Consider the following 26,646-nt stretch of genomic DNA (forward strand, 5'->3'; position numbering starts at 1 on the left):
CCTCCCTGTAATATCGCTTTCTGCCACGACTAGCTAGAATTCAATTGTGCTCTAGTCGAGTACTATTTCAGCACACGAGTAAAATTAACCTCTCTATTAAACCCCTTCAATGCAGGCAAGCCCACACCATTCCTTTGTTACATAAAATGATTAATGTTCCTTTGTTAGTCTGAGGCAACATAGCCAACTTGTGCTGCATCAAGAGAAAAGCTTAAATCTAATTAAAATCAGCTGGTGGTTGGCTCTGCTAATAGTATGAGGGGCTTTAAGCTGGGATGCACTCATGACTAGTGAAGCTGATGGGATGGTCCTTTAAATCATCTACTGATACTTCAGAGACTATATAAAAATAATTGAGGCTGGGTATTTAACAATTCTTCCAAGTACGAAAGGGTCCCTCAGAGTGTCTTCCTCCCAAAACTGAATGCAAATAAGTTGAATTCTTGCTTATTTTCTGTCTGCTCTGTGTTTTAACTGCTGAAATACACATTTTTTTTTTATGGAATAAGATGTCAGGTTTCAAAGAAAGCACAAAATACAAAAAAAAGTGTTCTTACATGAGAAATGCCAGCTCCTTGAGAGACACAGAGAACCTCAGGGAAGTGTGGCCATCTCAAGCTTCCAGTGTTTGCTCCAGTACAGACCTTATTTGGCAGTGATTAATTAACTTTTCCACTAACAGACTTAAGCAGAATCAGTGTCCTGAGGGCATCCTAATTAATTCATTTTTCACTTCGAATAATGTGTTTTTTCTAAGGGAAAGCCACCTGACTACAAGTATTGATGGATTATTTAAAATCTTTTGGCATGTGGCTTATGTTTTGGCTCTTAAAGTCTCAGCATCAAGGTGTTGGCTCTAAGGCCCCACATGGTTTTTAGGAAGGGCTTTCCTAATACCACCCACCCTTCCTCTTTGTCCCTGAAAGCTGTTCTGAGCAAGGGCAGACTGTTCACTCTGATGAGAATCCTGCAACCTAGCAGAGCAATGGTGACATTTTTGTGCACTCTTTGTGACCTTATTTGTCTAGCTTGGTTTTTCTGGTGAACAGCAACTTACTATTGGGGAAGACAGGCAGGCTTCAATAGAAACGGAAACAGGGCTGTCAATAGAAATGTTCTTTGATCCTGAGTTATAAATGTATAATTTCTCAGCAGAAGGTCAAACTGGGACTTGTAATTTTCATGTGTGTGTGTGACAACAGTCTTATAACCAGAGGAAAGCTGCACATAAAGCTTAATGGGGCCAGACTATTGTTTTTTTAGCATTGCTAAAAGTTCAGAAGGGGTTTCAAGTTTGAAAACACTTCGTTTTTACTGAAAAGAACTGTCATTTTAATTCCTTCAATTAAAATATTTTACTTCTTTTTTTTAAAACAACAGGAAGTGATATTAAGTTTTGCACTAGCTGCTGTAAGAGGGTTGTGGACTATGGTTGAGTGAAGAACCAACCATAGAAAATCCCCATGGAATTAGATTTGTCACTCAGAACCAGGAAGTTCCACCACTCCCACCCTCATTTCATCCTCCTGCTATTTGTAATTGCCCACCTTCAGTAAGCAGAGCACATGGTAAAGCCAACTGATGGGACTTACCAGTGATGTGGTAGCTCACTTGTCGATTTATGTTGGAGGTATCTTTGTCCAAGGTGCTGAGAACAGCTACCACCTCTCCTGGTGGGTCGCTCTCCTTTACATTTCCTCGGTACACCTCATGAGCAAAGACTGGTGCATTGTCATTTATATCTGTCACCTTGACTGAGACCAGAGCCATGGAAGAAAGAGAGAAAGCCTCTCCCAGGTCAGAAGCCACCACAGAGAAGGAGAAGGCAGGGTCTGTCTCATGGTCCAGGTCCTTCAGTGTACTGATCCATCCTGTGTTGCTGTCAATATCGAATGCTTCCATTACCTTTTCGAGATGGGAATCTGAGTGTAGGGAGTAAGTGACCTGCCCATTGGCTCCCCAGTCCATGTCTATGGCTCTCACCTGGGCAAGCTTCGTGCCGACAGGCATCCCCTCCATTATGATTGTCTCGTAGCTTGATGTTTCAAAGACTGGCTTGTTGTCATTCAGATCCAATACCTTGACATCTACATCCACAGTGAATACGATGTCCACCTTGTCCAGGGGTATAGTAGCTGCTACTTTGAAGTGGAAAGCTGGGCTAACTTCATGGTCAAGGCGCTTGTCCAGCTTGATTGCACCTGTCTCTTGTTCTATGATAAAGACACCCTCTTTGTTATTCTCTGGACGTTCTCCATTAACCATGCTGAACCGAACACTCTGATTGGGCAGAATCCTCAGGGTGTCCACTGTGCTTCCAATGGCTGTATCTTCTGCAATGGTAAAGGAGTACTGTGACTGGGTGAATGAAGGCAGGAATGTTTCAGGGGGCAGGACATGGATGTAGACAGGAATGAGGGAGTGCCTGACTGGGATGCCACCGTCTACTGCCTTCACGAAGAAGGACAGAACTGTATTTTTTAGTTGGTTAAAATTGCCCTTGGTCACCATCCAGCCATTATCAGGATCAATTTCCAAGAGGTCAGCCACTGAGACGGAGGCCTCACTGTAGAGAGAATATGTAATCCTAGAATTTGCTCCATCATCTGGATCCAAAGCTTGAACTTGAGTGACTAAGTGTCCCCTTCCTACGTCAGCCCTGACGCTGGCCCTATACTCCACTGTCATGAACTGAGGGGCATTGTCATTTTCATCCACCACAATCACCCTCACAGTGCAGAATGTCGTTCTCCCACCACCATCCAGGGCCCGCAGATAAATGCTAATGTCTCCTTCCAGCGGGTTTTCGCGGTCTAGTCTTTCTGTTGTGATGATTTGTCCATTGCTGTCTATTAGGAATCGATCCTTGGCAAAGTCATTGATGATGGAGTAGCTGATCTGTCCATATGTTCCTGGATCCCCGTCTGTGGCTGGGACATGAATGACCTTTGTCCCAGAAGCTGCATTCTCTCTTACCTCAGCTACATATGTGCTTTGTGAGAAGGCCGGGCTATACAAGTTTGCTCCAAGCACTCTGATGTGCACCTGAGCAGTGTTTGTAAACAGCCCGTCAGACACAGACACATTGAGACTGTACAGAGGCTCCATGCGCTGCTTCCTGTGGCTAGATAGTGTGAGGACTCCACTCTTGCTGTCCATCAGAAAGCTGGTACGATCATTCCCGGATAAAATGCTGTATTCCAACCGGTCAAAGTCAGAGCTGTCTGCATCTGAGGCTTGCACACAGGTTACAAAATGACCTCTGGGGGCTAATTCACTCACATAGGACTCATAAATGAGCTGATTAAAAACTGGGGGGTTGTCATTGACATCAGAAATATAGATATGAACCAGGACTTCACTGCTCATGGACGGAAAACCATTATCAGTTGCTGTGACTTTCAAGGTGCAGTGTTGCACCAGCTCATGGTCTAGCATCCTTGCTGTCAGGATTAAGCCACTTGAGCTATCAATGTGAAAGTAATCTGTGCTGTTGTAAGTATCCTGGACAATCTGATAATGCACCAGCTTGTTGTTTCCTGAGTCTGCATCTGTTGAGACAAGTTGCAGAACAGGGGTTCCAATGAGAGATGCTTCAGATAGTGTTGTGTTGTAAGTGGGTTGATCAAAAACAGGAGGGTTATCATTGACGTCATCCACCAGCACATCCACAATGACTTCAGCCCTGGCACCTGTAAGAGCATCACTGGCTCGCACCGTCAACTTGTAAACGGATGTGACTTCATAATCCAAAGGACTAATGACTTTCAGGACCCCTGTGTCAAAGTCAATGTTAAACTGTTGGAAGGGATCCCCATCAATGATGAGGTATATGATGCCTTGGCCTTCTGGGCTGGTGGCATTGATACTGAGAATGGGAGTGTTCATTGTGACATCTTCATTGATTGTTGCTGTATAGAAGGGCTTATCAAACACAGGCATTGCTTTGTTAACAATGGTTATGGGAAGTTCCACTGATTTGGATAGAGATGGATTGCCACCATCCTTGGCGAGGATGGTGACTCCATAATCAATGTTGGAGAGGTCTGAGTTGAATGCTTCTTTTAAAATCACATTCCCTGAATTAGGGTTAATTTCAAAGTGGCCATAGTCATCCTGCAAGATGTAGGTCACTTCTCCATTGGCACCTTTATCTTTGTCGATGGCTGTCACCCGGTATATTAGAGTCCCTGGCTCAGCATCGACTTGCACAGCAGCATAGTAAGGGAGGCCCACAAAGACAGGAGAGTTGTCATTTACATCTTCAATGTTAACCCTGACTACCACCCTCGCCACACGCAAATGGTCTAGCTCACGGCTGGCTTCCACCACCAACTCATATAACTCCTGTTCTTCGCGGTCAAAGGGTACTCCTGTGGTCTGAATGACTCCTGAGGTAGATTTTATCTTGAATTTATTTCCTGGGTTTAAGATGCTGTATTTTAAGGGCTCATTAAGGCGGTTTCCAACTGCATTGACAATAGCAACTTTGGTTATATTTGTGCTGTTCTCTGAGATGGAGGTGGAATAAAAACTTTGTGTGAAGTGGAGGCCACTGTCCATGGCTTCTTTGACCATGATAGTGACCATGGCGGTACTGTAGAACTTCCCATCAGATACTTTGACTATCAGCATGTAATGATCTTTGGAGAGATTATTGTCTTTTATGGTGAGCACTCCACTATTTGGGTCCATGAGAAAATGATCCACACCCCCTTCCATGAGGCTGTATGTCAGTTCAGGGGGTACCTCAGAGTCAGGGTCTGTGGCACTCACCTTCAGAACCTCCACACCAACATAGGTGGGGAGAAGTAAGACAGTCTCAAACACAGCCTGAGTGAACACAGGTGGGTTGTCATTCACATCTATCACCTCAATGTTGACTTCAACAGGGCTCTCTGCAGTCAGCTGGGGGCTCCCACTGTCTCTCACATGCACGTGGAAATGGAAATGTGCAATGGCTTCATGGTCTAGACTGGCGATTGTTCTGATGGCCCCTGTGCTGGAGTCCACTGTGAAGAACTTCTTGGCTGTGGACTCCACAATCTGATAAACCAGTAACGCATTTTGGTTACTGTCAGCATCCGTGGCTCGGATCACCAATGGGCTGTTGTCTAGACTGCTGACAATGCTATTGATGGGGGCGGCCTCACTCAGGCTGCCTGAGTATTGAGAGGAGAGAAACACTGGAGGGTTATCATTTTCATCCACAATCTGAATGCTGACGGTGGCATTGGAAGCCATGCCTGCCATGTTAGTAGCCTGGATGATGAGTTGATAGGCAGAGGTCTGCTCATAATCCAGAGCTCTCCGAGTGGTGATGACTCCAGAATATGGATTTATGGTAAAGACTCCATTGATGTTTCCATCTTTGACCTCATAAATGAGGGTTGACTGGCTGATTGCAGAGATCAGGATGACAGAAGTTCCAATATCAACGTTTTCATTTACTTCAGCTTGATAGTCTTTGTGTGTGAACTTGGGGTGGGAGTTATCAGACATGCTGATGGAGACGCGGACAATTGCAGTGGCAGACATTGGTGGAGAGCCTTGGTCCGTGGCTTTAACTGACAGGACAAACTGACCCATGGCTGTCATGTCTGGCTCTTTGGAGATGGTAATGATGCCCAGGACTGGTTCAATCTTAAACGTGTTCCCTGTGTTCCCTAAAACACAGAGATCAATGAGGAAATGAGTTACAAAAGGGTCATTAAAGCCTTCAGTGGAGATTCGGCCTTTCTATTATGGCACTTGCCTACAATTCTGCCAGCAGTGAGCAACTCTTCATATTCTCTCCAAATCATTCTGACAGCAAAAGGAGAGCATTTTTCTATGATATTGAGAAACAACTCAAATAATTCCTAATAAAATTATATCAATTCAGTAGCTTCTCAATCCAGGATAAAATTACTAGCAACAATATAGCACTGTGTACATATTTGAACTGGGAAATAAGAGAACTTGCAGAAAAGTCCCTTCTGCTTGGAATATATGGGGTTTCCTTGTTCCTGAACCCATGAGAAGAGAGATAGCTGGGATTGGCATATATCTTCACTAATACATCTGCCTATGTGTATGTATATATGTCATAACTGTAAATATAGAATGAACCTATATCAGTACTATAATAGTGCTGTATTTTCTATGTTAATCTTTAAAAAAGAGCACTGTAGGAATAGCTTCAGAATACCATCATAGTCACTCGGTTTCAGGTTGTAGCATTATTAGACTCTGGATGTGGAATCCAGGCTACTTTTTCACATGAAAACTGGCTTTCTCCAAAGATGACTTTGGTGAGGTGGGGAATTCTTCCAAGTCATTGCTTGCTTTGCAAGTTTTAAGTATTTCTTCAGGATTTCCCTTTCTCTATTCTTTTGTTTTGTTTATCCAATTCCTATACTGTGTGAGTACACACAGGCACAGATGCAGGTGTAAAAGCAGACATAAGAAATGCACGATTGTTACTCTAATCTGTAGTCATTCTGTGTACTCCACACTAGACAGCTTTCAGGTGAAACCGAAGAGTGATGATCATTGAAACTGTCCTTGAAGCCAAAAACATGGGAGGCACAGCTCCTATGAAATGGAAGCATGGGTGTTGCTATGACATGTCTGTCATGGGAAATAAGAGGGCTTATCGTAGAAACATTTCTGCTCAGTAAGGGTAAGCCCAGCACCTATGTCACAGTGGCACACAGTGGCACACAGCTTTGACCAAAGGATGCTAATAGATCATGCCCATGTTGATCGATGTTAGTGTCCTACCTCACAGCCAGTAGGTGAGTCTTGCCTCACTCTAGGTCAACAGAGTTTTACAGAAGGAGTGAAGCTAAGGCATATTTTCACTCCAGGCCTTCACACCCTTGCTGTCCCATCACTGTGGAGTCACATGATACACCCTTCCAGGGTGCTGTGATCCCATATTAGGTCCAAGTTGGGCCTCTCTGCTCTTTCCCTCTTCAATATATTGACCTTCCGTTGGAATTAGCTATTTGCTTATTCTTCCCTTGTACTCATGAATCTTTGGGAAATTAATGTCTTACTAATTTTCTTGGAATATGTGGCTCCTGGAGACTTTTGGCAGCATGGCTGAAGCTGTGTTGCCCTTACTTATCTGTTACACAACACAGCGGCTGCCACAAACATAGGGCTCAATAATTACTGTAGAGTGACCAATAGGAGAGGCAGGTTACTGCATTTTAGGATCCAGTGTTTCTAACCCTTGTTGCCTTCTATTTTGCTGCATTAGACACAATACTAGCACCAAACATCAAACCTATACAAGACTCAAAGTTCTGCCATCTCCCAACGCCTCCCACTGTGCTCCCAAAGAAAAAAACTTCAGTGTGACTTTAGAGGCCAGGCAAACAATGGGAATTTTATAGCCCACCAGTAAACAGAATAAAATCTGGCTTATCTGAGGCTTGTGAGACAAGTTCAATAAAACCTAACATTTTATACAACCACCCCTCACTTGCTTGTGTTTCCATCACCTGAAAAGGCACTTGTTCAGCTGCTGTGTGAGGGCTCTGCAGGTCCCAAGTCGGGCTGTGTGTGAGGGACAGGCAGACCCGTGGTCTGGCTGTGTGTGTGTGTGTGTCTGTGTGTATGGGGGGGGCGGTGGGGATCAGTCAGGCCAGGGGATTGGGCCTGTGTGTGTGTGAGAGAGAGAGACAGGCAGGTCTAAGGTCAGGCTCTCTCTTTCTCTCTCTCTCTCTCTCTCTCTCTCTCTCTCTCTCTCTCTCTCTCTCTCTGTGTGTGTGTGTGTGTGTGTGTGTGTGTGTATGTGTGTGTAGTCAGGCAGGCCAGGCCAGGCAGGCAGGTTGAGTTTGTGTGGGGGGGTTGGGCTGTGTGTGAGGGACAGGCAGGCCTGTGGTGTGTGTGTTTGGGGCAGGGGTGGTCAGGCAGGCCAGGGGATTGGGCTGTGTGTGTGTGTGAGAGACACACAGGCAGGTCTAAGGTCAGACTGTGTGTGTGTGTGTGTGTGTGTGTGTGTGAAGGACAGGCAGACCTGGGATAAGGTTGTGTGTATATAAGGGACAGACAGATCCAGGGATAGGCTGTGTTTTTAGAAGGGCTGAATGACTATGACAGGTTTGTCATGCACACTATAATTCTCATTAGACTCTTATGCATACAATCAAAGGCTATTTTTGAGATATCTATCATTCCTGGAATTATAATCTTTTGGAGATTCAGGTTTTCTATGTAAAATATGTTTTAAAGAAATAGCTTTTCTTTTGTATTTTAGTCAGTTGTCAAAGAAATGACTGAGCTCCATGCTCCAGTCATGGAGGTCAAAATGTGAGAGAAACAGTTTCCTCAGGGATGTAACTAATATGTTTCTTGAGACCCTAAATATTAGTTTAAAAATCATGTGAAGTCCAAGGAATAAAAGTAAAAAATTTATAAATATAATAAACAGGTAAATGTCTATAAAATGATAAGAATGGTGGAAATAAAGCCTTACATCCAATGTTTACAGTGACATGAGTTAATGTATATAGATGAGAACAAGGAAAGGGAAAGGTAAGATTCGATGGAACCTTAGGAAGAACACTGAGGATGGGCAGACTGGAAATACTTCTTGTGATATCCAATATTCATTTCTTAGTCTCCTTATTTGTAAACTAGAGGGTCAAAGATTACTTATTGCAGTAGTAACAATATTCTGTGGTAACTAAGAAGTAGAAAGCAGTTTCTCAGTAGGTTTAGATCTATGGGAACCCCAACAGTAACACAATGGAAAACTCTGTAGGCACATGGCCATTAATGAGCAATATCTTCTGTGTGGAAGGTAATACTGACCTGTCTAAAATATGGCACCTAATCTAAAAAGTAGTTTTTAGATTATCATTTGATACAGGGGCTTTTATAATGTTATTGGCTTTGCTTTTTTCTCAAATTTCTACTCCTAAACTAGTTTCCTACCATGCTTATTTTAATGTGGCTGTTCACTCAAATGCTCTACATTTAAGAGAAGGGCAGGAAGCTGTCCCCTAGCTGTCATGGAGAGAATGTGCATTTGGCATTGCCCAGCACAGACATGCTGCACCATGCCTGGGGAATGTGAAGCACGGATATTAAAAAATGGCAAAACGGAGGGAGGGACACAGAACAGATAAAGGAGACTCATCATTTTTAGTTTCATGGTCTTATTTTCTTGCTTGGACACTCATCTCTGTCCCCAATGATTTTTAGCTATCCACCTTCAAACCATCTATAAACTGCTCTTCAAATGTTAATATCCTTGGAAAAGCACTAAGATTTAACACACATGCTCTTATTTGTTTATCTGTCTGGTTAAGCAAGCAGTTCAGGTTCCATAGCTACCAACTGCTCAGTTGCTCAGATTGCCTCCAACCTAGGCAAGGTGTTTGTGTTCCTGGTGGGTGTGCCGGAACTCCTGAAGTCTGAAGCCCACTCACTGGTAAGTGAACTCAACTGTGGTTATTTTAGAAAGAGTCCATGAGTTGTTGGTTTCTGGGTCTGAGCCACTGAACTCATTACACACTTCTTTTCTTCATTTCAGAAAACTCCAAGATTGAATTCAAGGAAGGAAGCTCTTCCCTTGCTGCCAATATTGAAATGCTAAGAACTTTATACACACCATTGCACAAATGGGTTGCTGAGTTTATAGGGTGGGCTCTCTGCTGAGGGTGGGATGTCACACTTTATGCTGAGGTCTCTGCAGCTCTCACCTGCTTCTATGGAATATATGAGCTCTGCATTTTCCCCTTTGTCTTTGTCCAGAGCTGTCACTTGCAGAACAACTGATCCCAGAGCAGCTGATTCGAACACCGATGCTTCATACAGTGGACTGGTAAAGTAAGGGCTGTGATCGTTAGCATCCTCCACGTTCACAATGACTCTGGCCAAGTTTCTTCGGTAAGGAAATTCCTGATCTCTGACCTTTAGGCAAAATATAAGAATCGGTAGGACTAAAAGCTTGAATTGCAAAGAACTCACATGGCTTTGTTTGTTGAGAAAACAAAATGAGATAATGCATGCAAAGTGTGTGACCCAGTCTTGCACAGCTACAAAGCACTCAACAAACAGTGGTATTACAGAAGAGAGACAGAAGTGGGGAGGGAAATTGAGAGGGAGAGATTGAGATTGTGAGCCACCTGAGAGCAAGGCAACATCATGTCTATTGTTTCACTCCATGCCTGGCCTGTGATGTAACACCTGGGTACCGCAAGCCCAGGTCTCTCATTTGGTTTCCAAAGTCACTTCTTCCTTGTATTTATATTTAGTCATGGAATGGTAGACAGAGAATCTTCTAAGGGATGGGATTAATAAATACAGTATTGTTACATTCATTCATTCATTCAACTAACATTTACTACTATTTATAATGTCAGGTTCATAGCGTAAGTAGAATGGTTCCCTAATGAACTAGACAGTCTATATCTTCAAGAAGACTGGGATCTTTGAGGGGGTGGTACAAGCAAGTCACAGAAAGGCATAATGTCAAGCAGTTAAATGCCAGCATGGAATATATTTAAGGCCCTCACAGTGAGTAGGAAGAGGAATATAATGTGACACTCAGCTCCCTGGATGAAGTGACAATGAAAGAATGGAAGGAATAACATGATGGTGATGGTGAAGAGTGTATTTTCAGGCAGGCAGAGCCCAGAGCTACTAGAGAACCTTGACCACTAGAAAGATGCTTTCAGTCATAACTTCTAAGTACCCTCAGTGTGATGTTGCCAGACTTTAAAATTTCCCTGAATTGCATAGGGCAGAAGCTTATAAATAATCTATTGTTTATCCATGTGGCTCTATTTCTAGTTGATGTATCGTTAGTTGAATTAATACCCTTGGCTTGTTCAGTTTTACACTGTTTAATTCCAGAGAAATGGGAAGACATTGTAACACATACAAGAGGGTCTATCAAGAAGAAAGGAATTTTCATGACTAGGACATGGGACAAATGAGCAAGTGAGGCTTGGAAGAAGGTGGCTGAAAGCAGTCATTTGTTCTAAGCATCTAACTACATATAAATGATGAATGACAGTGGGTGATCACTGATTTTTGAGTGTGGTAAAGGAGGATGAACAGAAATTACTTGAAAAACAATGAAAATGGGATTATTTACCACTGTGAGGCTTCTGTTGCTAAAATATCATGTAAACATCATCATGGTCAGTGTGCTATGCTGAAATTCTATAGCTTGGTTGTCCATGCCCGAGGATATAACCTAACTCTATTTGGAGATTTTTTTTTTTTTAATGAATTGAACACTAGCCCCAAGAGTATGAGGACTTTATCTCAGTGTTTGTGAGAGTGCTTTTTGTGCAATATGTGCTCAAGAATATCTGTGAATGAATGAATGAATGAATGAATGGCCATAGTGGTGAATCAGGTGGCCTCTGGGAACTGCCCCGTCTGTCTCCTGTCTACTGGTGTCTTAAGTAGAAACTGTAGCTGAGGGCATGACACTCAAGTTGTCTCTTGTCCAAGAAGATTCCAGTGAAGGCAAAGGTTGTTACTATTGTGGATGAGTTGGGAATTTATAATTTTAGGCATCCCAAACTCAATCTGTGCAGATTACATCACAGTCACCCTTCCTGTTCTTCCGGAATATAATGGGGACCTTGAGAGGCAGGGGCTGTGCATGCCAATGTTGTTCTAGGGCTCGTTTCAGGGACAGATTATAGGCCATAAGTGAATCAATGATAATTCTTACTCATCTTATATCCATTGGATAGATTAACAAAAAAACCACACTTTAAACAAAAAGCCACTTCTATATAATTTGGAGGAAGGTAAATGAACTCAAAACCAAGAACTTCAGAAGATTTAATGCATGTTCAGTTCTTTTGGGGTCACCAGTATTACGTGTAGGTCTAACACCAATACATCAGAAATGGGGTCTCTGAATACTTCTAAGGATTGAACTTCTTGTGGGTTGAGCAAAGGACCACCCCGTGAAGGTGAAGAACTTCTTAAGGGGCTTCTTTCAAACTTTCCCACACAATCTCCTGGCTCCGAACAAACCCTTGAGTTGGAAACTTTGGCTGTGGTTTTACTCTCTAACCCATCTGTGAATAGCATTTCCTGAACAGCCAACATCTGCAGAATTTATCTAATACTTGAGGTTGACAAAAACTATGGAGTGACTTTCTAAGAAGAGTAACTTCTTCATTGAAACACAAAAGCAAAATTAATGTACCCTGACAGTACAAAGGCTAGATTTATAGAATTTAAGGGCCCTGGCTTTCTGAAGACTGAGGTATATGCCTTGGCTGGTTAATGGTTCTGTCGGGAAAGCAAAATTGTGAGTCTCGTCCTACCATTATGTTGAGGATGTGCTTGTCCTGGGCCTCATGGTCCAGCCTTTCAGCAGTGTAGAGTACGCCTGTGCTGGGATCCATCCGGAACTTCCTCATGCTCATGGTATCGATGCTACTGTGGATGGTGTAGCTCAGCTTATGCTTCTCATCTCTGTCTGTGGCCTCAATCTGCAGTATTTCTGTATCCGGAAGCACATCCTCAGAAATCGTCACATCGTAATGTGGCTGGGAGAATTCTGGGCCATTATCATTATTATCCAGCACTTTGATAAATACCTGCAGTCCAAAGAAGGCAAGAGTGATAAGGAACCGCAACTCATTCATTGAAAGAGGTCAACTTTTATTTCCTCTCTTTGTATCCTAGCTTCTAGCAGCAATCCCAACATAGAACAAACTCTGCTATAAAAACATTCTGCCAGTAAGTAGTTGGCGGTAACCCATCAGTTCACATTAGCAGCAACATCAATTATGATTGGATCTATAATATCATTAATAATGGAACAGCTGAGGTAGCCATGAGAGGAGATAGTTCCAGAGACTGATATGAGGCACCATGTGAATGATTACAAGGTGGCCTTCATTTGGAGGTTTCTATTGTCTAAAGTCCTATCTGTATACCATTTCTTACTAACATAGCAAGAGTGCAGGGAGGGATTAATCTTCACTGTTGACTTGATCAGGAATCTCCTAGGAGACACACTTCTATATATGCCTGTGAGGGTGTTTCTAGAGGTTTAACAGAGGATGGAAGAGCCATCTTGAATTTTAGTGGCAGCATCCCATGACTAGGGTACCAAATTGAATACAAAGGAAAAGAAAAAGAAGCAAGTTAACTAGTAACTTCAAACTCCTGCTGCGATGCTTTTCTGTCCCAGTGGAATGTATACCTACAACATACAAGGAAAAATAAACCTTTAAGTTGTTTTGCCAGGTATTGCTTTTACAACAATGAAAACAGTAATTAATACAAAGTGAGGAAAGAAATCAAGATTAGACAGGGTGAAGTAAAGAGGGAATGGAGGTGAATTGGATGCAGTTAGAGCTTCTTGGCATCTGTAGTCTCACCCTGTGCTTGTTCTTTGAGAGAAGACTAGCTAAAAACTTGCTCAGATAGCTCCAATATGAAGCTACCATTGTTTCTTCCCGAGGCCCCTTGCTATGGAATCTTCTGGGCAGGTGTAGAGGTGTTACTTGAATCACTCAGCCTTGACAGTGATCAGATCTTGGCTAGTCTGGCTTCTACTGTCTTTCTAGTCATCCCCACTTGCCACCCAGATTGTTGTGAAGCAAATCACAGCTATCCCATCATTTCAGTATGTATTGCTAAGAGCTAAGGACTCTTTTTTTTTCTTTCAAAAAAAGATTTATTTATTTATTATGTTTGCAGTAGTGTTCTGCCCACATGTATGTCTGCACACCAAAAAAGGGCACCAGATCTCATTATAGATGGCTGTGAGCCACCATGTGGTTGCTGGGAACTGAACTCAGGACCGCTGGAAGAGCAGCCAGTGCTTGTAGCCTCTGAACCATCTCTCCAGCCTGAGCTAGAGACTCTTAGAATAAATAAAGACACATGTACAAATACCTACCACAGCGTTATTGTCCCAATCTCAAACAAAACAAAAAATCAAAAACCCTAGCAATTCTTTAATGTTCAATGTACAATCTATGCTAATATTTCTCTGCTGTTAAATATACTGTATGTGTGCATATGTAAACTTCTTTTAATCATAATGTAAAGGTTCAAGCATTGTATTTAACATGTCCTTTCATGCTTTAATCTGCAGAATTTCCCTTTACCTCTTTGTAAATCCCCTTGATTTTCTCCTGATTATTGCTGTGGAAGAGACTGAGATTTTTTTTTATTATTATTTACTTCCCAGTCTGGATTTTGCTTGTAGCATGCCCATGGTTTTTCTCTACATGATCAGCCCTCATATTTGTTATAAATTGGTAATATGGTCTAGGAGGCATGGTGTGATTCAGGTTCAAGTTCCTTTTCAGTTTTACTTACTCTTACAAACTTCTTGAGTGACACATGTACTTCTGAAGATGTAACCTATCTGGTTTTGTCTCTTGTACTATGATGTTAGCACTCATTAGTGATCATTAAGGACTAATCTATTTATAAAATGTTTAGTGTTCTGCAGCTGACCTGAACATCAGGGAGCTCTTGCTCCCCAGACTGATAGCTAGAATACCAGCATGGGACTGATCCAGACACCAGGAACATGGGTTTCAGTGAGGAAACCTCGGAAATTTATGGGGCCTCCTGTAGTTGTTCAGTACTTATCCCTAGCATAGGTGTGGACTTTGGGAGCCCATTCCACATAGAGGAATACTCTCTGAGCCAAGACACACAGGGGGTGGGGTGGGCCTAGGCCCTATCTCAAAGGATCCGATAGACTCTGATAACACCCTATGGAAGGCCTCACCATCCAGGGGGAGCAGAAAGGATATGTGATAGGTGGGGTTTTAGTAGGGGGGAGGGGGAAGGGGAGGAGGGGAGGGAGAGGGAACTGGGATTGTCATGTAAAACAATCTTGTTTCTAACTCAAATAAAAAAAATCTGCAGAAAAAAGAAAAAAATGCTTAGTGTTCTGATTCTATGATCCCTCTCTCGATTGTTATCTGGGAAAGGTCTGTAAAATAAATTTCTCAGATCTTTGATTACTATTTGCTCATCATGTAGAGGAAAGACGGGCTAGTCACTGATTCTTTCCTTAGTACAAAATAAGCTGTTACTTTCCTAACTCCACTGAGAGTGGGCAACGCTGAATGTTTTTAAGTGTAATTATGATCTATCAAGCTTTGGTCCGCATTCCTGTATTATTTAAGGTTTCTGTTTTTGTGATAAAGATCATGACCAAAAGCAACTTATCTTACATTTCTATATCACAGTCTATCATCAAAGGAAGTCAGTGGAGGAACTCTAGGCAAGAACCCGGAGGCAGTGATTAAAGCAGGGGTAAAGGAGGGACACTTACTCAGCCTGATTTCTTGTACACCTCAGGATCATCTTCCCTGAAGTAACATCGCCCACAGTGGGTGGGCCCTCTCACACCAATAATTAATCAAGAAAATGCCAGACATATAGGTCTGGCATATAGGTCAATCTTATGGCAGCATTTTATCAATTGTGAGTCCCTTTTCCCAAATAACTTTGGCTTTTGGCAAGTTTATATAATACTAACCAACAAACTTTCTTTTTCTTTAATATTTTTGTTAACTCCTTGAGAATTTCCTTTAAGGTATTTCGACCATATCCCCCCTCCAGTCTCCCTGAGACCTCCTAGGTCCACTTCCTACCTTCTCACTCTAGAATGGCATGCTTCCATGCCTCTTAACAAAGCACTCACTGAGTTCAACTTGTGCTTCATAAACTCACATGGGTGGGGTAATCCACTGGAGTATGGTTGGCTACCAGTGGCCACACCCTTAAATAAACTGACTCTCCCTCCCCCAGATGTCATTAACTGTTACAGTTCTTCTGTTAAGGTAGGATCTTATGTCCTGCTCTCCTTTTCATGCTGGAATGCTGACTGGCTTGATCTTGTCCAGGTCTTGTGCAGGTGACAACACCAGCTATGAGATCATGAGTGCCAACAGTCCTGTCATGCCCAGAAGATACGGTTTCACTCTAGTCCTACCCAACTTCTATCTCTATCCATCTTTCAGCCTCCTCTTCATGATATTCTCTGAACACTGACCAAGGTAGGGAGTGTGTCATTTGTGGCTGACCACTATACTAACACTCAGCACAATAATTTTAGTAGGATTTCTAGCATGATCAGAGGAAAAAATTGTCCTTGGGTACCTTGGCTAGTTTGATCATATTTGGCTGCAGTATTCATATTTACTGCAATGTGCATAGTCTTTCCTTGGCCAGTAGGATTGTCTTCAGGTTGGCATTCGAGTTTTTCTAACACAGTCCTGGTATTTTCTGAATTTTTCCCCTTTCTTCTTTTCTCCCTCCCTCTCTTCTTTGATTGATTGATTTTGATTGTGAGGAACCGAACCTAGGACCTTGCTGTGCTAGGTAAGCACTTTGCTACTAAACTACATTCCCAGACAGCTCCCTTGCTTTCTGATAATTGCAACAACTGGTATTATTTTTAGGATTGTCTTGAACATTTTCTCTTCTATTCTTGAATTATCCATTGCTCCAAAAATCTTTGGTATCTCCTTTTCTTTCTTTTGTTGGAAATAATATTTAGAGATTACAATCTAGTCCTAGAGATTCTTGTTAGTGGATTGTCTTAAATTTTGCTTTCATCTACTGGACAAAATTAGGAGAAAATTAAAAAAATCATGAGTTCAAAAATATGTTTCCAATTTTAGTGATTTTACTTGGTGTCATTGTTTCTGCATTTGTTTTTCCTTCCTCTGATACTGACATTATTTATGTCCAGTGACAAGATCGTAATTCGTCATTGCTTTGTTTGAAATATGAATCCAAAGGACTCAGAATAATAAAGCCTGCATTTCTATTACAGTTACTCAAAACAAGTTGATACTGTTTTTTGGCTCGCTTGTTCTTGAAGAATCTCCGAGGAGGAACTCAAAGTTGAATTAGATGACTAACATCCATCACCGTAATTCTCCTCCAGACCTGGATTCACATGTAAGGTAATCTGCTTCCACTTATTTCCATCCCTTAGAACTTGTTTTAAAGGATAGATAATGATTCATTAGCTGAATCAATAGGGAGTATCCAGGAGTTACTTTAAAGCATTGCCTCTTTGAACACAGGAAGCCCTGGGACTTTATTGTGGACCTGGACATGTACACAGAAGATGGCATAGGGTGCCTAAAGAGATTATCCTTTCGTATGCCCAGTTTAAAATCACTGTGAAAGAAGAAAATATGTCAATTATGTTTGGGTGCAGGTTTAAGCCACACACTTGCTTTTTCAACATTTAAATTTTGTTTTGTTTTTTGTCTTTTTAAAATCATACCAAAAGTGTATTTGGAGAAGTTTAGGTTCTCAGGTCATTAAAAAAGGCATAAAAGTAAGGGGAGAATTGTTGGGAAGAGGGGATGCAGAGGGACTGGGGAAGTAATCAGAGAGGGGGTGGGGTGGATACGATCAAAATCTATTTATTGGACCGTTGAGGAAAAAAATTAAACAATTTAAGAAGTTTGGCTTCACTGCTTCCTCCTTCTCTCCTATAGATAATTTTTTATTAAAAACAGATGGGCTCTCATCTGTTTTGTCAATATAGCATGCCATATACATTTTCCCTACCACACTATTGCACTCTGTATTAACATTAGAGATTACAATGAATATAAAATGTATATTGTTCCCAACTGGGCTAAGAGTCACTTCAAAAATGTCTGGAGACAGTTTTTGTTTTCACAACTGAAAGGAGGGATGCTGGGGCATCTAGTGGATATCAGATAGAGCTACTAGCTGCCCATGGCCCCAGGCAGTGTTGAGAACCCTGCTTGATATCCTGAAGAGAAATTCACAGTCATACAGAAATAAATGCTCCCCAGTGAACACCACGATCAGCTCAGTCATCTGTTGCAGACTCATTAAGATTTTTCTATTATTTGTTCTTAGAATATGTAAAGAAAATAAACGTGCCTATGTCTCTTAATAATTTCTCTGGCATATGGTTGTGTTCTAGCATTAGAGTAGTTTGATGGAAGGATAAGTGTTTCTATGGTTTGTGAAATATTTTTCTGTTCCCCTCTTCCAAGCCTTTATCAATGTGCATCCCTACAACGATGTGTAAGAATGACTTTCTCCGGATCCTTGTTGACAGAGTTTGTGGGAAGACTTGGAGCCTTTGCCAGACTGCTAGATGAGAAGTGGTACCCACAACAGTGCTGTTTTCATTTGCATGTTCCCATTATAAGCAAGGCTACACAATGACTTGTACTCTTCAGAGCCCTTTGCATTTCTGTTTCTGTTAAACTGCTTATGCCAGTTTATTCTTCTGTGGGCTAGAAAGTTTAGTTTCTTTTTTTACTTTTGGAAACTGGGTGATATAAATGACAAGGTTGTGTTAAATTCTGCCATGGACTATTCTGGGTGCACATTTCTTTGGCTGCCTTGAAGAAGGAAATGCATCCAGGGTTTCCTCTATTGTTTTTGGGTGGCGAATCATTCTGGAATATTTTCCACATCTCCATGATATAGAAGAATACATGTAATTTTTACAGGTGGCATTTTATGTTTTTCTTTTCTTTTGCTTTCCTCTTTGGTGCATTTGGAATTTATTTTCTGGAATATTAGGTAAGGACAAGATCTAGTTTAATTTTTACCTACATGGCTCTGCATTTCTTTCTATGTGACATTTTTAGGGTTGTATGTGAAATTAGAGGTAGTCTTACATTTTTCTTCTGACTCAAGGTGCTTTATTTCACCTGGTTGCCTGTGTCTTACAACACAGTTTTACATGGCATTGGGTGTGGTGCCTCTTCTTCTTCTCTTACTCCTAACTAATGACTTTTCTATTTCATAGTATGTTAGCATGGTGAATGCATTCTAGAAAATCATTGACTTTTTTCAAATAAATATATCCAGACACACACCTATTTACAGTGGTTGAGATGTACTTTGCTGAGTGGGATGGTAGCCATTTCATCACAGTTGTGGCACCACGATTTTCACTTAGAAGAGATACTAACAGGGGCAGGCTTTGTCCCCTAGTTTGTTCTTGCAAAAAAGATTGAGAAGTGTGCCAAGAGACTTTTCGGTATTGTTTTTATCTTTAATGTATTTGCAAAACCATATTGTATTCTTTGAATGCCAATTATTTAAAAAGTTCAAGTAACTTAGTCAAGATGCTAAAATATTTGTTTTCAGAGTGGCAGTTACATCAACAGATGTGAAAGGCCTTCTGGCCAGCAAGCTGCCCTGACCTTCATGAAGTTTCAAAGCTGATGTGATCTTGAAATGCTTGCCTCTTTCTGCTTGCTTTGTCCTGAGCCTAATCTACAGTCAGAACAAGTGTTCCTCTGTAAAAGACTTCCTTCTCCTCATTTGCTTTTTATTTCCCACAGTTGGGGCCATTTGTGAGCTCCTGAACTAACAAAGCAAAGTAACTCTCAAAGATGTTGTGTTCAAAATGGTAATTGAAAAGCTTACAAAAGCACAAAGGACTCAAGGCTGGAGGAAACCCAGGCATGGGATGTATCTCCAGGGCTGGCTTCAACACTGCCCCCCACAAAACACATTGCATTACAAGGCTCCTCTAAGCTAAGTCTGGGTAGGTGCCAAAGCCCTGCTTTTGCAGAGGTTCGTGGCAGAACAGTCCATGGGGGTGAATTGTTGGGCAAGACCAATTAAGTCCTAAATTACTGAGATTCTGTTCTGCCTCTGTTTGCATTTCTAAGCCATATTTAAAATATCTTTTCCAGGGGAGATACTTCTTGCATTCTTCTCAAATGTGTGAATTTTATTTTGGAATGTATGAATTGAAAACTTATATCACAGTTACTTCCTGTGTAGAAATATGCATCACATTGGCTCCTTAGACTCTATTATACCTGGTTCCCCAATGCAGAAAAATGTTACAAGATGTGCCCAGAGTAACAAGAACAAGGTCTGATTCAAATCTAGCTTCTTCAGAGCCATCTCTGTATTCATTCATAATTACTCTCACGTGGCTTAGGTTACATATCCATTAAGAATGATTTACATCATGTATATGTCAACAAATGTGTAAATGTCAGTCACTTTGTTTGTTATAAAGAGACACTATCACACAAAATGGATAACTGGAATAGTCATTCTCAATTCAGGAATAACAATGAAAGATGTTTTGAGTAGAAAGTTTCCTGCTACCTTGAAAATTGTAATCTATTTTCAAAATTTGATTTTCTCATAAGGAGCCAGGCACAGATCTATTATATATAGTTACATTTTATCATTCTTTGTTTCTTTTCTTTAACAGGAAGTCTTACTGGTATTTTATCACTATGCTGTGGGGTTGCTTCAGTTGTTCCTTAATCTAACTAAATGCCAAAGGAAAGTTTGGGCCAGTGCTATTTTCACTTGTTAGAGGCAAATGACACTGAAGTGGATGTAAGAGAACTCTTGGTAGGAGGAGAGCTATCCTGGAAATGTCCTGAGCTAACAAACATGTGTAGGAAAAAAATCATCCCTTTTCCACCTGTGGAAGCATATGTGGACAGAGAAAGGGATCAAGACAGAAGACACATTTTCACAGTCACATCTGTTCTAAGTGAACAGGGCAGTGAGGGACTCCAAGCAGTCTCAATGATGGGATCCACAGGGTGTGGTTCAAGTCTAAGTTTGAGAATCTGGTCATAGCTCCTCCTCACTCCCATTCCACTCAGTGCAGGCCCTGCTCAAGTAACCAAGTAACCGCCCATGTAGAGCTTGAGAATTTTGGAGGATATGGAAGGAGAAGTTTAATGTCAAGCTTGGTTTTAGAACCGCAATTATGAGCTTGCTCTTCTAGTTTTACAAACCCAAAGCATGCCCTGAATAAGAAAAGGATATTACAAACCACATATCCCAAGTCAAGTCCCTGAAGCAAATCAACATCGCTTTTAGATTATTATTTGGCCAGGACTATCTCTGTTTTCCTTCACGTATAACAATAAAGGTCACTCACATAATTTATAGCTATCAGGTATGTTGTTCCAGTTTTGAGTTGAGTATTAGATTGTATTAATAAAGGCTGTATGTATTCAGCATGTGATAGCTCCAATAACCTTCTCATCTTTTTTTCTTCATACAACAGTCTGTGAAGCACTTAGGATTATTTCGCAGTGAAGAAGACTGAGCCTTAGACAGAGCAAGATGCCTTCCATGGGAATACACATAGGTCAAGTGTCAACTTGGACTTGTGCCAAAACATTTTCACTATACAAGATGCTTTCCCTACTGGATGAAGTTGTATATTTTGAAGATATAAGTGTGTAAAGTAATATTTCCTGAATAACACGTGATTTTTCAAAGGAAGAAGTGGGCTTGTGTCTCTTTCCTGTGAACCTAGACGGCCACTTAGCTAGTCTGAGCCTCGATTTCTTCATGGAAAAGAATGCTGATAACTCCTGATTCAACTTTTCCAGGGTTACTGGGAAATGGACATTCCTAATGAGAATTTTTGAGTCTCACTATGCAAACATCAAGTATTATATATTTGTAAACTTTCTTGTCCAGTGAGCCATGTTCTACATTTGTTTACATTTTTTAAGAAGATGCAATAACTCTGACTGATTTGGCAGATGTATAGAGAGTATTAATAGTCATCAAGGATCATCCTGGGTAACATGTACTTGGGGTTGGAGCTGTGCTAAGAGGAGGCTGGACCTTTACATAGCTAGGAGACAGTCTGAAGGTTGCAGGTATCGTGTTTCCCAGGAGACCAACTTAAAAAGGTGTTCGTCTTGTAACTCCTGCCTTAGAACAGACTCAAAGACTTAAGGCTGTCTTTGACAGTTGGCACAGTGTAGTGGATGAAACTGCAGGCTCTAGTATCTGCCTGTGTGAGACTGAGTTCAGGCTCTCCTAAAACTACTTGATCTTGCTTTGGGCCTTTTTTTCTACATAGGAAAATGGAAATGACAGCAGGTGATGAGTTTCATATTTCTGCCATAAAAAGTCATTACCAAATTAGATGTTTAACGTAACACTGGATATTATTATTATCTCATAGTTCTGAATATTGAAATAAAGGCTAAACTTAAGGGACTGATATAGATGCATTCCTTTTTGAATGTTCTCCCTTTTCGTTCAGGGTCAATATAGTGCCTTATGGTTAAGGGACTGAGGTCCTGGTTTCCTTGCTGGCTCCCCAACATCTTGAGGCCACCTGTATACTCAGATTGTCTCAGATCTTCTTGCACTGTTTTTTGCCTTCTCCCTTTTTGACCTTTCTGATTCTAGCTGGAAAAAGTTGGCAGTCAAGTCTCTGGTAGTAGATAGGTCTTTCCTGGAGACCCTTGCCCTTAATTATATCTCTTAAGTCCCTTCTGGCATGTAATACAATACTTCAAGATTTGAAAGTGGACATCCAGAGTGTGGACAGTTTTTGGGGAAAGGCAGGGTATACTGATTCTGCCTATAGTGAGTATTTTTAGTACCTGCTTTATAAAGTTATTGTGAAAATTGAGGGACCTACCCATCTTTAGCTAGTGAAAGCCAATTTAAGTAGACTCTGGTCCTCTTTAAACATGACTTTAGTCTTTAGTAGGATAATATGACTAATGTTCTTGCCCTAACAGGGTGTTAGCTGTCTGTATTAAAGCATCTTGGCTCCTTTCTAATGCAAATGGCCATTATCTTGTCTGGGAAGCAGGGCTGGGATCCACTTAAACTCCTGTAATTCTGTTTATGTTGGGGTAGATGGCAACTCCTTGTTAGTGTTTCATTTGGTCCATTCCCTAGATACTCCCCAATCCTGCTGCTTGCAACTACCACAGCTCCTTGTGATTCTCCATCTTTACTTGAAGTAGAGACACCTTCGCACTTTTGACTTCCTTGCTCATCTCCGGGCTTCTACAATAACATGGGGATCACTTCTGTATTGTGTTGTAATATAAAAGTTGCAAACATATACTTCTCCACATCCCACACCATCCCATGCAGAAGTCTTTGTCCACCTCATCAGGTGGCTGCTGCCCATGTGGCGGTGCTTTGCTTTCAAAACTTCTGTTTTGTTCTTTGAAAGCTTTGTAATGGGAAATGCACGGGCCCCTTTGCAGTCTGCATTCAGCTTAGGCAACCCTCAGAAAGAAAGAGATATTTATATAGCATCAGATTTTGTAGCTCGGAGGCCCAAGAATCCTGTGAGAGTCGGAAGAACAGGACCAGACTGAAGATGAAGTGAGGGTTTCATGTTGACACTGAATCCCTGAGGCTTGGATTTATTTGATATTTTTGAAGTAAAATTCAACACATTGTTTACAGCTGGTGAGATGCCCATGTCCTACCATGTTTTATGAGTTCATGTGAACAAAGGAGAAAAAAGTCCCCCAAGGAGTTCTGAACAGGTGGCTTGTGAACTATGCGACATTAATCCAGTTACATGGAGAAAGGTATCTATTTGGTGATAGAATCATTGCGTTGTCTAAGGTCATGGATTTGAGCATATTTTAGCAGTTTCTAAAAGAAGTCTTGAATGCTCTGATTATCTCCCAAACATCCTGTCATTCAAATATACCTGACATGGTGCAGGGAACTGTTTCTGCTGCCATGTCCAGGGAAGCCTGGGTAAAAGCAGATAGGTCCAACGTGCCTGTGGCCTTCTGATGGCAACAGTCTTGATGAGGACACAGTGCACAGTTTGGAAACTGAGTGCTTATTCCTCAAGGGCATGGTTCTTGAGAACAGCATGACTTGGGTATTTTTGACAAGAAAAATCTCATGGTGCCCTTTATTAACCTCTTTAATTTACTCTTGCTAAGGGGATCTCCAAGTTCACCCCAATTCTCAGACTGCTTAAGACTGCTTAGACTGTGTCAAGTCTAAATGTATATAAGCTTGGAAAAGCATGGTCTCAGATAAGTACTCATTCAAAGGTCTCACTCAAAAACTTGCAATTCCATATTATTTTAATGAGTGCATATTAGACTTTTGGCCTTAAAACTGCATTACTAGCTTAGCGTGGTGGAGTGTACCTACTGTAACATGAGGCAGAAGAATTGCTTGGGATTAGGAGTTTGAGACCAATGTGGGCAATACAGTGAGGCCCTGTCTCAAACAACAATCAAAACTATACCACCACAACCTTAAGCACCACAGTTCATTGCATATGGCATGGACTAAAGAAATATTTATGAAATAAATGGTACTAAATTGTTTCTCATCTCATCCTCTTGGAGTACTAAATGTCTTCTTGCTAACTTTTTCATTGCCATGGTTAACATGAATGGTTTGTGGCTCAGAGATCAGGTATACCTTCTTCTAGATAAACCCTACTGGATGTGTAGAATCTATCTGTTCATTCATTCTGAAAATATTTAATGAATTATACATTCTAGATACACTGAACACTGATTAATTCAACTGGTTAAAAAACCCAGAGGAAAAGGCTGGAAATGAATAGTATCCATGCTTATTTGTATTTTACCAGAATATGTCTTGGATTTTTAATTAGCACAGAAGAGCTGGGGTTGGTTATGATAAGAAACCACTAATTTAAAAAAATCTAATTTAAGTCTCATTTAAAATGAATTAGCACCAACAACATAGCAATACTGCACATGGATTGTTTGGCATTGGTCTTCTAGCATACTCTTCTACTGCTCAGTTCCCATGGAATCTCAGCCAGGGAGCCTCATTTACGTGTTTAGATTTGAGTTTCAAAAAATGCCAAGGAGTGGTGAGGTTTTAGATAGGAAAAATATATAATTTGTTGTCCCAATTGGGTCAATTATCAGACAATATGAGGTGCTGTTAATACATATTCTGTTTAACAGGTCTAAGAGAGACTCTCTAAGGTAAAAAGGGTCCTGTGGTCACCCAATAAGCAGGAAGGGACCAAAGTGAGAATCGGGAACAGTCACACACTGGCTGTCTGTATGTGAGTAATTTCCATTTATAGTTTTATTTAAATGGAAAGTAAATGGTCACTTGAAATGAACTCCATTGTTCCCTTCAACTGTTACTTTTTTTTTTTTTTGCAGCTTCAGACCAAGAGACAGTTGACTGGACAAGTATATGAAATATCCCTCCTGCTTTCAAATTTCATGGTTATAAAAGTGTAAATCATATTTAAAATAAACCATCACTTTCTGGCATCTGGTTTGGCAAAACTTTTTTTACTCACTACCTAAATGTGTTGAGAAGAATTCTGAATATCCATCTGGGTTCAGCAGAGAACAGGGCCCAGAACAATCACTCGTGTCTGCTGGGGTTGTTCGAACAACAGAAGAAGCAGGGAGGAGAGTGGAGTTGCAGTGTACACCATACGGGGCTGGGTTTATGGTGCTGAATAACAAAGCAAAACCCTTATATTTAAGGTAAATCCACTGTGTTGAGAGCTAGCATTGTGTTAATCTCACTTGGGAAGAAGTTCAGAGGTGTTCTGAGTCAGGCAATAAGACAAGAGTTTTCTTCTAACTCTCAATGTCTTTTATAGGCACTCAATGAGCAGAGCAGAATGTTTCCCAGCTGCATGAACATTCACAGGAACTCTGGAGCTGGATTCCAGCTATAAGAGCTTTGGACCTCTCTCACCATGCTCCATAACGGAGTGTACAATGTGCAGCTGGGATAGAGAATCCCTAACCCAAAGATTATAGTGGATACCCAGGCCTCAATCTGGTCTTTTATTGAGGCTGTTTGACTTGGCTATGTAACTTTCACCTCAGCATATAACTGAACATGGACTCTTAGATATCTCTAGCTTTACATTTAATTGACTCAAGGGATGAGGAATGGAAGAATCTCACATTGGGCTGACATTGACAACATCAATGGGCTCTTTGCAAGTTGACTGTTGTCAGAGATAAACCTATAGTAAATGACCAGGAAACAAATGCACATCACTCTTCCATGAGTAAACAACCATAGTCATTTTGAAAGAGGAGACAAATAATTCTACATCACCAGTGGAATCCTTTGTCTCAGTTGTTCACTAAAACAATTTTCTGAATAATAAAAAATCCATGGACAATTTTTTTTTAACTTGGTGCATCTATCTTTGCATTGCTTCCATTTCTCTTTAGCAGACCTTTGCACATTCTTGCTAGTCAGTAACTTAACTTCTTACCTGAGTGACAGCAACATTTGTTCCATCGGTGACTTCCACGCTCATGTTGTAGACTGACCTTTGCTCTGCATCCAATGGTTTTGCAATGACAATTGTCCCAACACCCTTCTCTGCATCAAAAGAGCTGTCAAAATTCCCCCCTGATGATTTCACAGAAACAACATGAAATTAGCACATATGAGAAGGTATTAAGTGTATGGAGGCATATATCTTTACAGGGCACTTTTATGTAGATATATTTTCCATCAGGCATCACTATGGCTCAATTTCATAAATCTTAAATGGGACCTTACTATTTCTAACTTCATTCGTATTTCAAAAGCCACCCTCTATAAGCATAACAAATGACACAAAAAACAATGTACTGTAAATAAAAACCTCAGCAGTAATGCTAACGTGATGGAGCATAAACTGACTCCATAAAACACTCAGAAGGCTAGCAGCACTTTAACCCCTCTCAGCTACCATGCAGGGAACATGGGGGAACACTTTAACTTTAAGTAGAATATATTCTAAGTAAAAACTATTCCAATTACAAAGAACACAAGTGATTTGATACTTTTAGGTCTATTCTAGGATTGTTGGTAAACATTTGGCTACTAGAATTCAGAGTCCCTCAATTAAATGTCAGAAATAAAACTATG

The 26,646-nt window shown here is 41.0% G+C and overlaps 1 protein-coding gene across 2 annotated transcripts in view; it reads right to left on the bottom strand.

Moving 5' to 3' along the window:
- Nucleotides 1–26,646, bottom strand: part of Fat3 (FAT atypical cadherin 3) — a 448,985-nt gene that overhangs the window by 78,397 nt on the left and 343,942 nt on the right. For both annotated transcript variants that reach the window (XM_035444507.1, XM_027410883.2), the window contains exons 6-9: nucleotides 26,003–26,142; nucleotides 12,300–12,575; nucleotides 9,702–9,912; nucleotides 1,593–5,666 (exon numbers count right to left, since the gene is read on the bottom strand). In XM_035444507.1, coding sequence (XP_035300398.1) covers nucleotides 1,593–5,666; nucleotides 9,702–9,912; nucleotides 12,300–12,575; nucleotides 26,003–26,142 — 4,701 coding nt within the window. The remainder of the gene's footprint in view (nucleotides 1–1,592; nucleotides 5,667–9,701; nucleotides 9,913–12,299; nucleotides 12,576–26,002; nucleotides 26,143–26,646) is intronic.

This window comes from Cricetulus griseus, chromosome 4, assembly GCF_003668045.3.
Source record: "Cricetulus griseus strain 17A/GY chromosome 4, alternate assembly CriGri-PICRH-1.0, whole genome shotgun sequence".
Lineage (NCBI taxonomy): Eukaryota > Metazoa > Chordata > Mammalia > Rodentia > Cricetidae > Cricetulus > Cricetulus griseus.